This window comes from Amia ocellicauda, chromosome 5 (genome assembly GCF_036373705.1).
Source record: "Amia ocellicauda isolate fAmiCal2 chromosome 5, fAmiCal2.hap1, whole genome shotgun sequence".
In the NCBI taxonomy this organism is placed as follows: domain Eukaryota; kingdom Metazoa; phylum Chordata; class Actinopteri; order Amiiformes; family Amiidae; genus Amia; species Amia ocellicauda.
The window spans coordinates 20,505,290-20,519,534 of NC_089854.1; the positions used below are offsets into that span (position 1 = coordinate 20,505,290).

The window sequence follows — 14,245 nt, forward strand, 5'->3', positions numbered from 1 at the left end:
GAGCATACCTGCTATTATACTACAGCTATTAACCTACTTACTTTTACATACTATTACTGACACACAATACTCTTAACGTAAATTACCACTATTGCTTCAACTACAAACTAGCACAGATCTTAACCTGTATACTAGCTTAAAAACAATACATAGTATCATGGGAAAACTACCCTCACTGGTAGACAGCTTTAGCTGTTTATTAAACTCCAGATGTTTTTTGCTCTCCAATTGCCCCCCCCAACCCCCCCAAGTACGCCAGATGTTTAGTGTTGTGTACAGGAATCAACACAACAGAGCACACCTATTGAAAATAAATTGAAAATAACTCAATAAAACCTCAGAGAGAGAGGAAGAACAACAACAAACAAAACAGAATGCCACCAATAATGAGGACAACAACAGAATTTCAATGCAGTTCAACTTTTATTTAATACAAGATGTAAGAAAAGGTGAGATAATTACAACAACGAAACGAACAGAACTAAACAAAATCAAAACAAACAAGCAAACAAACAAATGAAAAATACCAGATAATGGAAGAGCCCAGTGTGACCTTTTAAGCAGCCAGGCGAGGATGGCACTTCGGGAGGAGCCTGGAGAGATTTCTCCGTCCCCGTCGCTTCTGCTTGGCTTTAAAGACCCTGCGTGGCACAGCTTCGAGAGCTTGGTCCTTTTGTTTCATCATTTAATTCATTGAATTATCTATTTCATTAAACAGCTAAAGCGACCAGAAAAAAGTAAACCACAGTGGTGCAGACTATCAGTAAACAGAACCACACAGCAACCCACCAAACAAAAGCCCCCAGAAGCACAGAGAAAGAAATCTCCATCTAAACACAAATCTCGTGATATCTGACATTAAATACTACCAATAATAATAATAAAAAAGTAAAAATCAAATAGGCATTTTTGTTTGTGATTCTTTTTTCAACATGTGTTTTACATTCAATGAGGAAAAGCCAAACATGAATATACAACGAAAATATACCTCTAAAAATAAAACGCTGAAGAGAGACGCCTCAAGCAAATCCAACACAAGCACCTTGAGCAGCTTCTAATGTCCAGCAGCTTTTCTTTTTCTCTTCTCCACCTTCGTCTCCAGGTTATCGAAGCCCTGCTGGAATGAAGACTGAGCAGAACCGCAGCTGGGTTCTAGATCTATACATGTATTTATCCCTGTCCTGCACAGAACCATGTAGCGGCACCCTTCCCCTCTGGGCTTCACATTGGCAAGCCATCCTGTTTCGAGGTTTGTAGAGAACAGAGTTAAGTGGATTCTGGAGGCCTTTGCTATATAATCCTTTTGGATCGGATGGTTCTCTACGGCCACAGCACAGAAGGAGTAGCCCAGAGGCAGAGAGAGTGCGTCCGATGGTTTATGTAAACGCTGCCCATCTGTCTGCAATGTTAGACATTCGAAGGGGTCCAAGGCAGGCAGAGTGGGAAATTGAATTTGCAAGGGGATAACGTTGAATGTAAGTCTCGCGTTAATGGCTCAGGCTGCTCTGCTAAGAAAAGCTGCACGTTAGTATGCGGCACTGATCTAAAGGAGGTGCCCCCATAGAGTGATACGCTGACGATTCCCCAGGAGTCAGAGGTGAGCCGCTGACAATGCAAATACGGGATTAATGACACCTTCTCCAAGAGCAATGAAACAGAATTTCTAAAAGCGTGTGACGCAGTGCAGTCACAGTGCAGTCAAATGACGTCAAGGGTGTCATAGTTTATATAGTTTTCATGGAGGTTTGTATGGCACTTCTGAACAAAAAACAACATGAAATGGCAATAGCGAATTTGTGAAAAAAGCTTCAAATGAGGCCTATCTTTAACCAAAGTTTAAATTATTCAGATCATCCTTTATCAAGAGCTGGATTACATCAAAACACTGCCCAGCCAGGAACTGAAGACATCAAACATGCCTCCTGCATGCAGATCTGGGTTTCACCTGTCCAGAAAAAACACACCAGGAGCTGGGTTCGAAGTTTATGTTTGGGGGGAATTATGAGGTGTTGAGTTAACCCGAGCCATAGGCCTAGACCGAATCAAAACACTGCCCTTCTCACAAATCGCAAAACTACAAACTTGCACCCCATTGTGTGTTGATTTATTATCAGAAGCCACTTTCTACTGCTTTCCAATGAAAATGCCATAGGGTGCAGGTCTGTCTCTTGTGATTCCCATGGGAATGTCAAAGTTTGGATGAGGTCCAGGCCTCAGTTTTAAATGCGTACTTGTCAAGTTCTCTGATGACACTCAAACAAACTTATTTTCTCTCTTCTCTCTGACAAAACAAGAACAAAGCAAAAGCAACGACAATCAACATTCACAGTCACAGCTGCACAGCTCGAGAAACATCTCTTTGTTCAAACTGGATCTTTTGTGTTTTTCCTTTGATACTCAACGTATTTTTTCTTCATTTGTAATTCACGATATGTCCTTCCCTCAGATGAAGTGATACTTTTCTTTATTAAAAAAAACAACAATATGAACCAAAAATATAAATCAAAAGCTTGACATCTAGGCATAAACGAGGAAACGCTCCACATCACAACTAATGATTATCTGTCCAGTAAAGTTGAACACATATATGTTACAGATTTGGCATACAGACTCCAGGAGGATTCCCTCTCGCATGCAGAGGCACTGAGATCAGGAGAACAGCGTTGTTCCCAGAACATGCTCCGGTTCAGCCACAGCTCTGCTTGATTATATTACAGCTTGACACCCAACCAGTCAACTTGCATTCACGTTTTTACTTTAATTTTATATATTTTATTCACTTCTTTATCATTAGGCATCATCAAAATGGTCTTGTTCTCTTTGTCTTTTTACAAATACTGAGTGTGGTACTGGGGTCTGGGGGTCCGGGGCTCAGGAGACCACCAGAGAAGCAGAAAATATAATGTCCTAAACGGTGTATCAAGCTACCTATTGATACAACTCCTCCTCCTACTATACAGAAAGGTTTCCCATCGCACACATGCTGGCCTACAAGATGAAAAAAGTTCTTGCACCCCTTCCCCCTCAGTTCACCCGCTTTCGTTTTTTTTTTAAAGGCAAAAGGAAGGATTTAAAATCCCTGACAAGTGTGATATATATATATATATATATATATATATATATATATATATATATATATATATATATATATATATATATATATATATATATATATATATATATATTCCATGCACAAACCATACACTGCCTTACACAGTTCAGACAGTGTTCATACTGATAATCTTTTAAAACAAAAACTGTCAGGACAGCCTGGATCCCCAGAGCTCAACAGCAATACAATAAATCAATCAGTAAAAGCCACAAAATCGAGTAATAACTGCAGACTGCCAGGAGGACGTGGAGAGGATCTGAGCTCTCTGTGCTCCACGATTCTCACCAGGAAACAAAATAACAACAACAGCAACAACACAGCAACAAGGACAACTGTTTCACTGCGAGACACAAAAGCGCTCGACAGCCCATCCAAAATGTCTGTTTACAAGCATATTAACGCAAATGCAATCCTATGAATGTCATCATCGTCCAGTAAAGCCCCTAAAAAGTCCACCAATGAGCTGCTGTAATCCCCTCCAGACTGATTCTGCATTCATGTGCTCGACGTCTGCAATCGCAGTGGAGAGAATATAAATCTCTCCCTATAAAAAAACTAGCGTAGAAGCAAACAAACACACAAGATAGACCAATATATTAAAATGGGCCAATGCATGAAAAGAGAACATTTTTCCTGTCCCATGTTCAAAAAACAAACAAACCAATCAAGCAGACAAAACACAAAAACACAAAGCAGTGCAGGAGGAGCAGAGTGGAGCCCTGAGACGCTGGTTCTGGTTCTGGCCGTGCCGGGCTCTGCGGTCAGCTGACAGAGCCGTCTGGGCATGGGCTGTAGAGTCCAGCTTGAGACATGCAATGCAAACACCACCCTCACTCCCAAAGACAACCCCCACCACGTCCCGCAGCCAATCACAGCCCAGACGAGATGGGGAAGCATCTGCTGATGGCAGAGAAACTGAGAACAAATGTTTCTTATGGAAAACATGACAGATAATACTCTTATATATAATAGATGGATATACATGATATCACATATAATAATACTATAAATATATAACAATAGGACTTAGGAGCTGAAAGTGCTCTTAAATTAATTCAGCGATTGGGTTTTGTAGAGAATGCCCGGACCATAGAAAAATAAGGGCTTGTGTTAGCTCTCCACAAATCTTTGTTGTCTTTACCAGGAGGACACACTGCGAAGAGAGGCAGCCCAGCGCCCAGCGCCCAGGTGAAGCCCCGAGGTCCGCCCTGAACCCTGAACCCTGTACCCTGCGGCAGGGTGGCGCTGTGTTGGGTGGAGAATGCGGGACCCCCAGCTGCTTCTCTGAGTGTGTCGGGTTTCTTTATTTCATTAGGTGTTTTTTTAATTAAAATGTAAAAGCCTCCATCTTAAAAACAATGGGGAAAAAATAGGGAATATGAAAAGAGCTGACCCCCCAAAAAGAAAATATAATAACACATCGTTCCAAATAATAAAAATAATCAAACAAACAGAGCAAAAAAAACAACAACAACAACAACACAAACATAACCATTTCACATACGAATTTGATTGGGCCGAACTGTAGAGTGTGTTCGGCCGGCCGGGGACGGTTCACTTCTCCCCACCAGGGCTGGAGACCCGGCAGGGCCCCCCAAGGAAACTGGCCCCTGGCTCTGTCTGTCTGTGTGTCTGTCTGGCAGGGTGGGGTTTAAGCACTGGGCCGCACTCGTCTGTTTGCGGAGACCGTGTGGGGGCGGTGCAGTGTGTGTGGGCGGACGGGGGGTGTGGGTGGGTGGGTGGGGGACAGGGTTACTCGGGGGGTGGGGGCGGGGTGGAATGCGTGCGGAAGGTGTAGGACCACGGGAGACGGAACAGCGTCTCCTTCTGCGCCGGGTCGGGCAGGGTCAGCGTCTCCGGGGCGGACTTCTTGCGGGGCCGGTCTTTGGGCACGGAGAGGAACTCGGGGGCCTCGGTGGAGAGCGGGGTGGAGGGGGCGCTGTTGGGGGCGCTGCGCGTGGAGGAGGGCAGGGCGGTCTCGCTGATGGAGATCGCGGGAGGGAAAATCCCGATCTTCTTGTTGGTGGCCTCCTGTATCGCTCTCTCGAACTCCCTCACTTCGTCCATCGTCATGTCTGTGGTTTCGCAGGTTTAGTTTTTTTGGGTGGGCGGTCAGGAGGTTGAGAAGGAGGAAGGAAAAAAAAACAAAGAATGAGAGAGATTCATTCAGATCTCTGATTAGGTCTTCACATGCACATGTATTTTCTAATCTTTGCTTGTCTACTCATCCCCAGTGTGCCTCAGGGGTGCCTGTGCCCTCCCCACCTCACTGTGCCGATGCTGGCTGAGACCACATCCCTAGAACCCGAAATCTGAAGTGGTCGTGGCACTGTGGACCAACTCCCTCCCACTGACCCGTGCATTACATCATCTGTTCTATGTGTACACCACTTTATCTTAAAGTGGTCATGACCTGTCTTTCTCTGTTTACGTGTTTCTGTGTGTTGTGACCTGTCTTTAACTTGTTTCTGTGTGTGTTGAATTGACAGTCTGGTGAGGACGACACACAAGGCAGGGGTGGTGGTGGTGGTCCAGGAGATTATTGTAACATAGAAATAAGGAAAATGTCACATACACTTGCTCGGTCATGGCACTCTATGTGATCCAGTGAAGGAGAATCTGTGGAAAGCGCTTGCGGCTCATGGCAAACTTTAATGTTGGTTTTTTCATGCATTTGTTTCTCGTAATCCCGCACGTCATCCAAAGTCATATCTGCAAAGAGTTCAACACGTTGGCAGCCTCTGTTAGGACACTCGACAAATCTGGGGGTGGGGGCTGGCTGGCTTTTGGAGCAAGGCGGGTGGGGGGGGGTTAGTGGTGTTACTGGGAATCGCGAAAGAGGCCGAGCAGGTCTGCAAACAGAGGGGTCTTTGGAGAGAAGGGGGCATCTAGCTTCCCACACAGCGGAGCGTCTGTGAGCGAGCGAAAGCTAGTCAGGCCGGGGGGGCAGTGAGAGGAGAGGAGGCAGGGCTTGAGAGAATAGAGGGGAGGCCTGATTTAGAGGGTGGGCAGCGAGAGCAAGGAGGGGAGCGCCGGGGATTGAGGAAGATCGTGCGGCCAGACAGAGAGAGAGAGAGGGAGGGAGAGGGAGAGGGAGAGAGAGAGAGAGAGAGAGAGAGAGAGTCTGTGTTCTGCATTTGATTGAGTGGCTTTGAGCTCTTGAAGGCCTGAGAGCAGACAGGTGAGAAGAGAGTGAGGCAACCACGTCTCATCTGTAAGTACTCCTCTCCTGTCAGACGGGGGACCCGGATCACATGGCGAACCTGCAACCGACAATTCTGAACTAACAATTCACACAGCCGGTACTCGACAGCGGCTATTCACGAGCTTGAGGCTCCTTGCGTCCGCTCCATGGAGAGCTGCCACTCAGTTTGGGTTCGCACTCCTCATGACGTGAGGGTGCGTCGATGTTTTTGTCGTTATCCAGACCGAGGTTTTGTATCTTGCAGGCAGCCAGGCCTTTTGCCAAATACTTAGGCTGCTGAAGGATCCGTTACTCGTGTCGGGCTGACGTGAACCCTAGGGTGCCTAGGGACAGCGGTCTCGTCAGAAGGCCACGTTTAGTTCGCAGGGAGAGCGTGGCGTCCACACGCCAAGTGCGATGTGCATCCCTCCCTGCAGTCTCTACCACGACAGGAAGCAGAACGCCGCTCTTGTAGATGAGCCATGGCCACCGGCAAAGCAAGTCCCGGCACAGCATGTTACTTCTGCGCGTTGTTGAGAATCAACCCCTGCCCCCACGTCACAGTCACTTCTGATTGTCGTCAACGCGAGGAGGCATCCGCCATGGCAATACAAATGCAACAACTTCCATAGCCTGGGGGGTCCGGCGAGCTGCCTGGCATGGGATGGGAGTGTAACACATGGAGGGGGGGCGACAGGGAGGAGGCGGCGGTGGGGGGGTGGGGAGGTTCGTTGCAGGGATGGGAACATGCCAAATATCAGTTACAAAACAGCATCAATTCACAGCAGCTACAGAGTCGGCTTCAGACCCAGGGATGGGCAGGGGCTCGAGATTTTAATAATCACAATTGCCGAGGAGTGAGCATTTGAAAAGGACCGCCTGCAGCCCAGGTCACATGATCACAGCGGCGCTCAGCGGACCCCACTTAACGGGCTATTGATTCGGCCCCAGGGCGAGTTTGAGAGCACTTAGAGAGACAGCCTGGATACAAAGTGGATCCGTCCGCATGGTTACCCAGAGACAGGCCGGGGCGAGAGTGAAGAAGCTTCAGGAAGAGGACGAACAGCCCAGAATAAAGTGAAACACTATAAAGCAATGCCAAGACTGATCTGGGCTGATGAGCTGAACGTGAGGGAGGTTCCTGTGCATCACGCTCACATATCTACACTGTGTCAGAGAGTTCAGCCAAATACATCAATAACTACAAGCTGAGCTGCAGATGTAATCATATCAATCCTGCTCCGTTTTCTTTCTGTGCACAGTGACTGACTGTTCTGGTGTGAAAAACGAACGCATTTCCTCTGAACGGCAGTATTTATACTACTCCTGATAACACACTCTTCCTATCATGTGTCTTGCTCCTCCGAACCCACAACCCTCTCCCTGCGAATTTCATCGCTCTCTCGCAAACAGATCCATTTTGTAGGCCTCATGGGACTGCAGCTCAGAAAGTACTGGTTAGTAAAAGCCAAACAAGCGTAAAGACCAGCGGAGGTTAAACAATAACAGTACAACACATCGGAAAATCATGTTGGGTTTAAGGCGCTGGTTGCCTGAGATCATGTATCTTTCGTTGATGCAGGAAAACGAAAAATATAGTGTGAGGAGTAAAAAAAACTGTTCAATCATTTGGAGGAAAGTGGAGCTGGATAACTAGATGAGCCCCAAAGTACTTCCTCAGAGCTTTCCTTTGATTAACTCGTCATTAGAGAAATACAAAGTGGCTTCACCAGATGGTGGCAGCTAATTGCTTGACAAACGTGATTAAAAAAGTTGTGTCTGTGTTGTGGGGGTTGGGAGTTATAAAACTGCAGTCTTGTGCTGAAACGCAACATCTGAGATTGAAAAAGACCGCACGGGAATACTGTAATTATTATCAATTGTTTTCCTTCCGTTCCGTTAAACTGTGTCTGTTTAATCCTGTTTAAATCTGTAAAATAAAAACAACAACAGACAAACAGTTAAACCAAACACAGAGACAAAACCGCACAGGAATGGTTGGATGGGTCTGGAGTTTAAAGGAGTTCGCTAGCATGTAAACATTCAAATCAGCCAGAGGATTCGGGATCCTCAAACTGGCAAGACTGACTGATGCCACCAAACATTCCTGGGAATGAAGCGTTGTAAATAAAACATCCAAAGTAAAAAAAAAGAAGCCACAGCAGGGGTTAATGGAGGGCTCCTTAATGGAGAGACGTACCGATCCACTCGTCCACCCACGCAAAGGCCTGCCTGTGTCCCAGCAGCAGGACGTCTCGGACCACCTAGGAGAGGGTGGACAGGGGTGGCCGTTATTGACAGCGAGTTTTATTTGGCAGTGGTGGAAAGTGACAACTGACCATTAATTGTTTGTCATTTGCAATTCAAGACCAAACTGGGGGGACGGGGGGACACTCACCTTGTGGACGAACTGCTCCACCCGCGTCTGCAGGCCCCACACCTCGAACTTCACTGTCACCAGCTTGTAGGAGCACATGATGGGCTGTTGGGTGTCCCTCCAGCCCTCAGGCAGCAGGCCGCGCGACGTCTTCTCGGACTTGAAGTAGCGGAGGTCCTGCAAGACAGAGAGACAGAGAGAGAGGCATGAGAGGAACTGTGCACACAAGGCAGTAAAAGGTTCCCAGAGGTGGACAGCTTCTCAGGGCTGAGAAGCTGTCCACCTCTGGGAAGGGGGTGGTCCTCTGTTAAGGCTGTAGATTTGGACGTAATCTCTGACAGGAAGTTATGTTTGGAGTGTGTTTTGTCTCCCCGCACCTCTGACTCCTTGTAGTATCTGTCAGGGACCTCGTCGTAGGCGATGTCCACGAAACACACCTCCCGTTCCAGGTCCTTGGCCTCGCTGTCGAAGATCTGCAGCAGAAAAAACACAAATGGCACAGCTAAGCACAACGAAACACGACAGAACACAAACGGCACAGCGAGTGCTTGCCCAGTCTCTCTGAAGCGGATGAATCTGAACTTCCTCTGCCATCCAGAGTGAACTCTCCGACCCCTGGAAGACTCCTGGCCCTGGGCTGACAGGCTGCAGCCACACGGGGGAGCTGTGGCCGTGCGTCAGAGGGGGCTGGGAGTGAGAGAGTGAGCGCAGCCGTGTCATTATCCCCCCGGCCTCAGCAGCTGCGGAGCAGGGTTGACAAATGTGTCTCGTGTACAGTCTTTCTATCATGTTGTTTTTGGCCGCAGTGCTCTGCTCGGTGTCGTACGGGTTACGATGGGAATGATGACGAGGACACTTCACTCTCGTCCCGGTGCATTGACCAGGCAGCGCACACCCCACCCGGCTCAATTTCACACCTGAATACACGCAGAGAGCCCTGCAGTGCTACACAATTAAGTGCAAATGTATGTACATATATTTATCTCTCTCTCTATGTATATATTGCCCCCTTCATCTCCTCCGTGGTGACTAAACTCTCTACATCTCCGAGTGGCCGAGGATCTGAGTGTGCGCCACAGGAGTCAATCGCAGACTTCAGGAGGGGTGAATCGGGGACAAATCGGGGGCATTGTTTCACAGCTAAGCTTGGAGAGATGTGGGTTGTGTGGTTTGTTTCTGCTGCTGCACATCAAAGCCTCTCCATCAGAGAGTTTCAATTTCAAGAGAAAGAAAAAGAGAGAGAGAGAGAGAGAGAGAGAGAGAGAGGATAATAATAATAAAATAGAACAAAACATAATTGACCTGTGTGACGAAGAGATAAGAGAGAGATTTGTGAGTATTTTCCTCAGTTAAGTGTGGTTTCAAGGCTGCTTTCGGCAGCACGCTCTCCTGTGAGGTCCGCCTTGCGTCGCTAATGCAAAGTGCCATATCTGGGCGACGCTGCGCGGTCGAGGGCCAGAGGCTGCGACTCACGAGAAGACAAACGCAAGCTGCACTCGTTTAGATTTGATGAAGCACTTGCATGCATGAACACACACACACACACACTCGCACGCATGCATACACACGCACGCATGTATACACACACACAAAGCGGTTATATTTTCAACAGGGAACTAGAGAACGCAGTGCAGCATAAAAATAAATACTACTAATATAAAAAAATGCCTCTTCTGTGAATCAGATAGCAAATCCCCCCCTTCTCTCGAAAGCCTGCAGCTCTACTGACAATGGATATAATATGACCTGTAAGGGCTGTAAGTAAGTCAAGACACACTTCCACTCAATCGATGAGCAGTGTCCTCTTCCTCTCTCTCGTTCAATAATAGAAATGATCCAATTGCAGTGATATTTCATACCGCGGAGGGTGTAGGATTCCACCGTCCTCATCAGCGCTTCCTGCAATACAACTTTCTCACATTTTTCCTTTCTCCCAAAAAATAGCTTTTAAATCTCTCTCTCTCTCTCTCTCTCTCTCTCTCTCTCTCTCTCTCTCTCTCTCTCTCTCTCCTGGGCGTGCGGTGCCGTGGTCCGGGCTCACGGATGGATGTGGCAGTGAGCCTGATCCACCAAGACAAGGGGCGAGAAAACGGATCTGCTTTGGGGACTGCGGTGAAAGGTCCTGCAGCCGAGAGAGGATTTTAAAAGCAGTCCAGTAGGCTAATGAAAAAACTAAAACTTTTAATGCCCCCCACCCACTCCATCTCCCACAAAGGGAAAAAAAGAATAAACGCAGCACGACACCTGATATTGTCACAAAACTGCAGGCCGGTCTGAAAAAGCAGGACTCCCATCTGTGCCGTTTGCGAACAGAGAAGCTATTTCGAAGTGACAGATTTATAGAAGCGTGCCGGGGGAAGTAATGTGGAGCACATTCACGCTTGACAGTAATCCGCAGGGTTGAGCGCACAGGGTGGCCCTTTAAGGGATGGTAATGACACACTCCCCGGAGACGCGGTAATTCCTAAAGACCTATCACAATTACACAAACGGATTTTGTACTGAATTAATGCACTTCTCAATCAGAGGCCATTCGCACTCACATAAGCTTTGCCAACTGGGCTGCTGGAGTTCAGTCCCTGGATAAGTCAACGCCTCGTATTGCTCTGCATCGCATTGTACTGCACCACACTGTGTCCTACTCTGCTGCGCTGTGTTGCACGATTACTGTACTTTATAGTCAAGATGTGCGTCAAATCCCAGCCTAAGAGAGCTTGTCTGTGAAGTTCGGCTCGTTCTTGGCCGTCGTGTAGAGACCGCAAAGGGCATCACGGAGGCTGCAGAAGTTCACGGCGCTCTTGATGTATTATGAATGTGACTGTCTCTGCCGGCCCGCTGTGGCCCCACGTGGCCCCACGTGGCCCCAAAGACGCTGCGGCTCGGCCACCATGCGGAGACACCCTCAGAGGAGAGCAGGGAGCCGCACGGCGAGCACGTGTGTGTCCCTGTCTGCGTGGCAGTCACGTGTCTGCGTAGCGCTGTGCATAGCTGGACGGGTGTGGAGTCATTATGATTCCAATAACGCCGCGCCGGGAGTGTCTGGCTGCCGTCTGGACCTGGGGGCTCCTGTCTGCTCCGACTTCACCTGCGGCTTCGTGCCCTTTGAAGCGACGATGCGAAGCCAGAGCAGACGGGAAGCACTGACCTGGTGTCTGACTGTGTGCGGCAGTGTAGCTGTGGGGGGGTGTGGAGCTGAAGGTAGTCAGTATATGGTGAGAAGGGGGGGCCCCGTGGGTTGGACCCCAGTTTCAGGGCTTCAGACTGGCATCACACATAAACAGGCCCATCCAGTGCGGGGATCCGGTCACCGGCACCAGGGAGGGTGGGCTTGTTCCAGCAGTGGATCGTACTCACATGGTCGTTGCTGCCTTTGTTGTCCTCGTACTTCGTCTCTATGTGGATGGAGAACTTCGGCAGGAAGGAACACTGGGAGAAAACAGAGAAGACGGTGAGAACTTATTGACCCAAAAGGCCAGGACAACGCTCTGCAGCCTAGCACCCCCCTTCAGGGCATTACTCCTCATAGCTTAATTCATCCCCACTGCGGTGAATTATTCATGGGGTGAGTTGACACTCCCCCCACCCCCCAAATTACAATTATTTTCAAATGTTTCACACTTATACCCCCGGCCATCTTTTCCTGGGGAGCAACTCTCCATTCTCCTTATATCCCCGGAAGGCTGACATATATAACGAATTCTGCGCCCCCTCGGTGGCGTTCTCAATCAATATCACCGTCTTACCGGAGGCTGGAAAGGGCTGATGCAGCTACAGACAAACAGGATCAATGGCTGTTCGAGAGGCGGAAGTGTGAGAGTGACTGGACCACCGAGGGGGTGGGGGGCGGGGTGAGTGATCCCACAATTAAATTCCTGTCACAAGAGCGTGTGCCGGACGTCCAGCAGGCCTGAGGGGACACTGACGGAGTCCAACGAGCTGGGGAATTGCAGGCGCGTGCGTGAGTGTGTGTGTGTGTGTGTGTGTGTGTGTGTGTGTGTGTGGAGAACCAGGGAAGCCAGACTGACACGAAAGCAAAGAAAACAAAAACACAAAAAGACAAAAAATGAGAACAATAAATAGGACTGACGACTGACAGAAACGTCCACCTCCCACCCACCCCAGAATCAAACCGGCTCCCCAGATAAAACTCATTCCTCAGCAGCATTTTCTCTTCCTTAACCCTTTAAAGGTGAAAGAGATAGCCCAATCTGCGTGGCTGCCAGATATTCGTCTATGACGGACGCTGGGAAATACCAGGAGGCTGAGTGAGAATTGACTGGGGGAATAACTGACGTGGATCCCAACACTGCAGCTCCGATTGCTCCAGAGTCTGTATGCCGAGGCCTGTGTGTGTGACGTGCCTCTGTCAACACAGCTGTATGCCACTCTCGGGAGACGCCTGACTCTCAGTCAATAAAAATGAACTGAAAGATAAAATGCCAAACGAAAGATAAAAGGACGAAAGGATAGTCAAACAGAGATCCTCTTCTGGAAGTCTCTGTTGATTTAGCTTGAGAAAAGCTCAGTCAGCACAATCTCACAGGTGCGTCTAGGACAATCATGCTCTTTAAAAAAAAATTAAAAAGAAAAAAGCAACAAAAAAGAGCAAAGAACGCTTGAACATATTTTCCGTTTTCCTCCATGGTGGAGAGGAGGCCAGCGAGAGGTCGGCTCGGGCTTCACTGGATGCCTTTCTCGCGCCGAGGAGGAAATGAAAGGATGCACAACATTAAAAAAAGATTAACACAAGCACAAAGGGGGCTCTGTTCCCCGCCGCCCTCATCACCGTGGACACCTTTAAACTATGCAAAAGAATCGGCCAACGGTGTGTGCATGTGCGTGCGTGTGCGTGTGCGTGTGTGTGTGTGTGTGTATGTGTGTCTTGTTCTGTGTCATTTTTTTTTTATTGTAATTGAATAGCTGACCTCTATGCACAGACTTTTGTCTGAGAGGCCATCTTTCCGGCTACATATTCCATGGTGATATTATTTCCCGATCAAACAAATCGATCAGCTGTCAGGACGGCTTTGGCACTGCTTTCTTTTTATTGGACATTAAGTGTCAGAATCAGTAATAAGTAATGGCGGGTGAACGCATTAGCAGAAAGATTCAAGACTTGTGTGTGGAGAACCAGGGTAAGCCAGACTGACACGTAAGCAAAGAAAACAAAAACACAAAAAGACAAAAAATGAGAACAATAAACAGCGTTCATTTTGATGCCACAGAAACAAAAAGGCAGTGATGGGTATACTTTTAGTTTAAAGATACAAATTTTTATATATCAGGCTGGGGGTGCCTGTCCGTCAGAGGGGGTCTGACTCCTGCCTGTGAGCCGTTTCTATCCGTTTACCAATGAGAGCGAGGGAGAGAGAGGACGTGTGAGCCCCTTCAGAATAGGCCAGATGAAGGGCTACTCTGACACTGGACAATGCCAGAGGAGGAGAGGGAGACGAAGAATAAGATGATGAAGAAGGAACGGAAGGACCAGGAAAAGGTAGAGGAGAAGGAGAAGAACGAGAAGGGGAAGGGGAAGGAAAAGGAAAAGGAGATGGAGATAGAGGAGGAGGAGGAG

General features: G+C 48.1%; 1 protein-coding gene across 1 annotated transcript in view; it reads right to left on the reverse strand.

Annotated features, from left to right (window-relative positions):
- Positions 1–404: 404 nt before the first annotated feature.
- LOC136749742 (cytoplasmic phosphatidylinositol transfer protein 1) overlaps positions 405–14,245 on the reverse strand; it is a 65,131-nt gene continuing 51,290 nt past the window's right edge. Inside the window, exons 5-9 of the mRNA XM_066704251.1 lie at positions 12,028–12,099; positions 9,051–9,146; positions 8,695–8,850; positions 8,497–8,560; positions 405–5,187 (exon numbers count right to left, since the gene is read on the reverse strand). Coding sequence (XP_066560348.1) covers positions 4,865–5,187; positions 8,497–8,560; positions 8,695–8,850; positions 9,051–9,146; positions 12,028–12,099 — 711 coding nt within the window. The 3' untranslated portion in view covers positions 405–4,864. The remainder of the gene's footprint in view (positions 5,188–8,496; positions 8,561–8,694; positions 8,851–9,050; positions 9,147–12,027; positions 12,100–14,245) is intronic.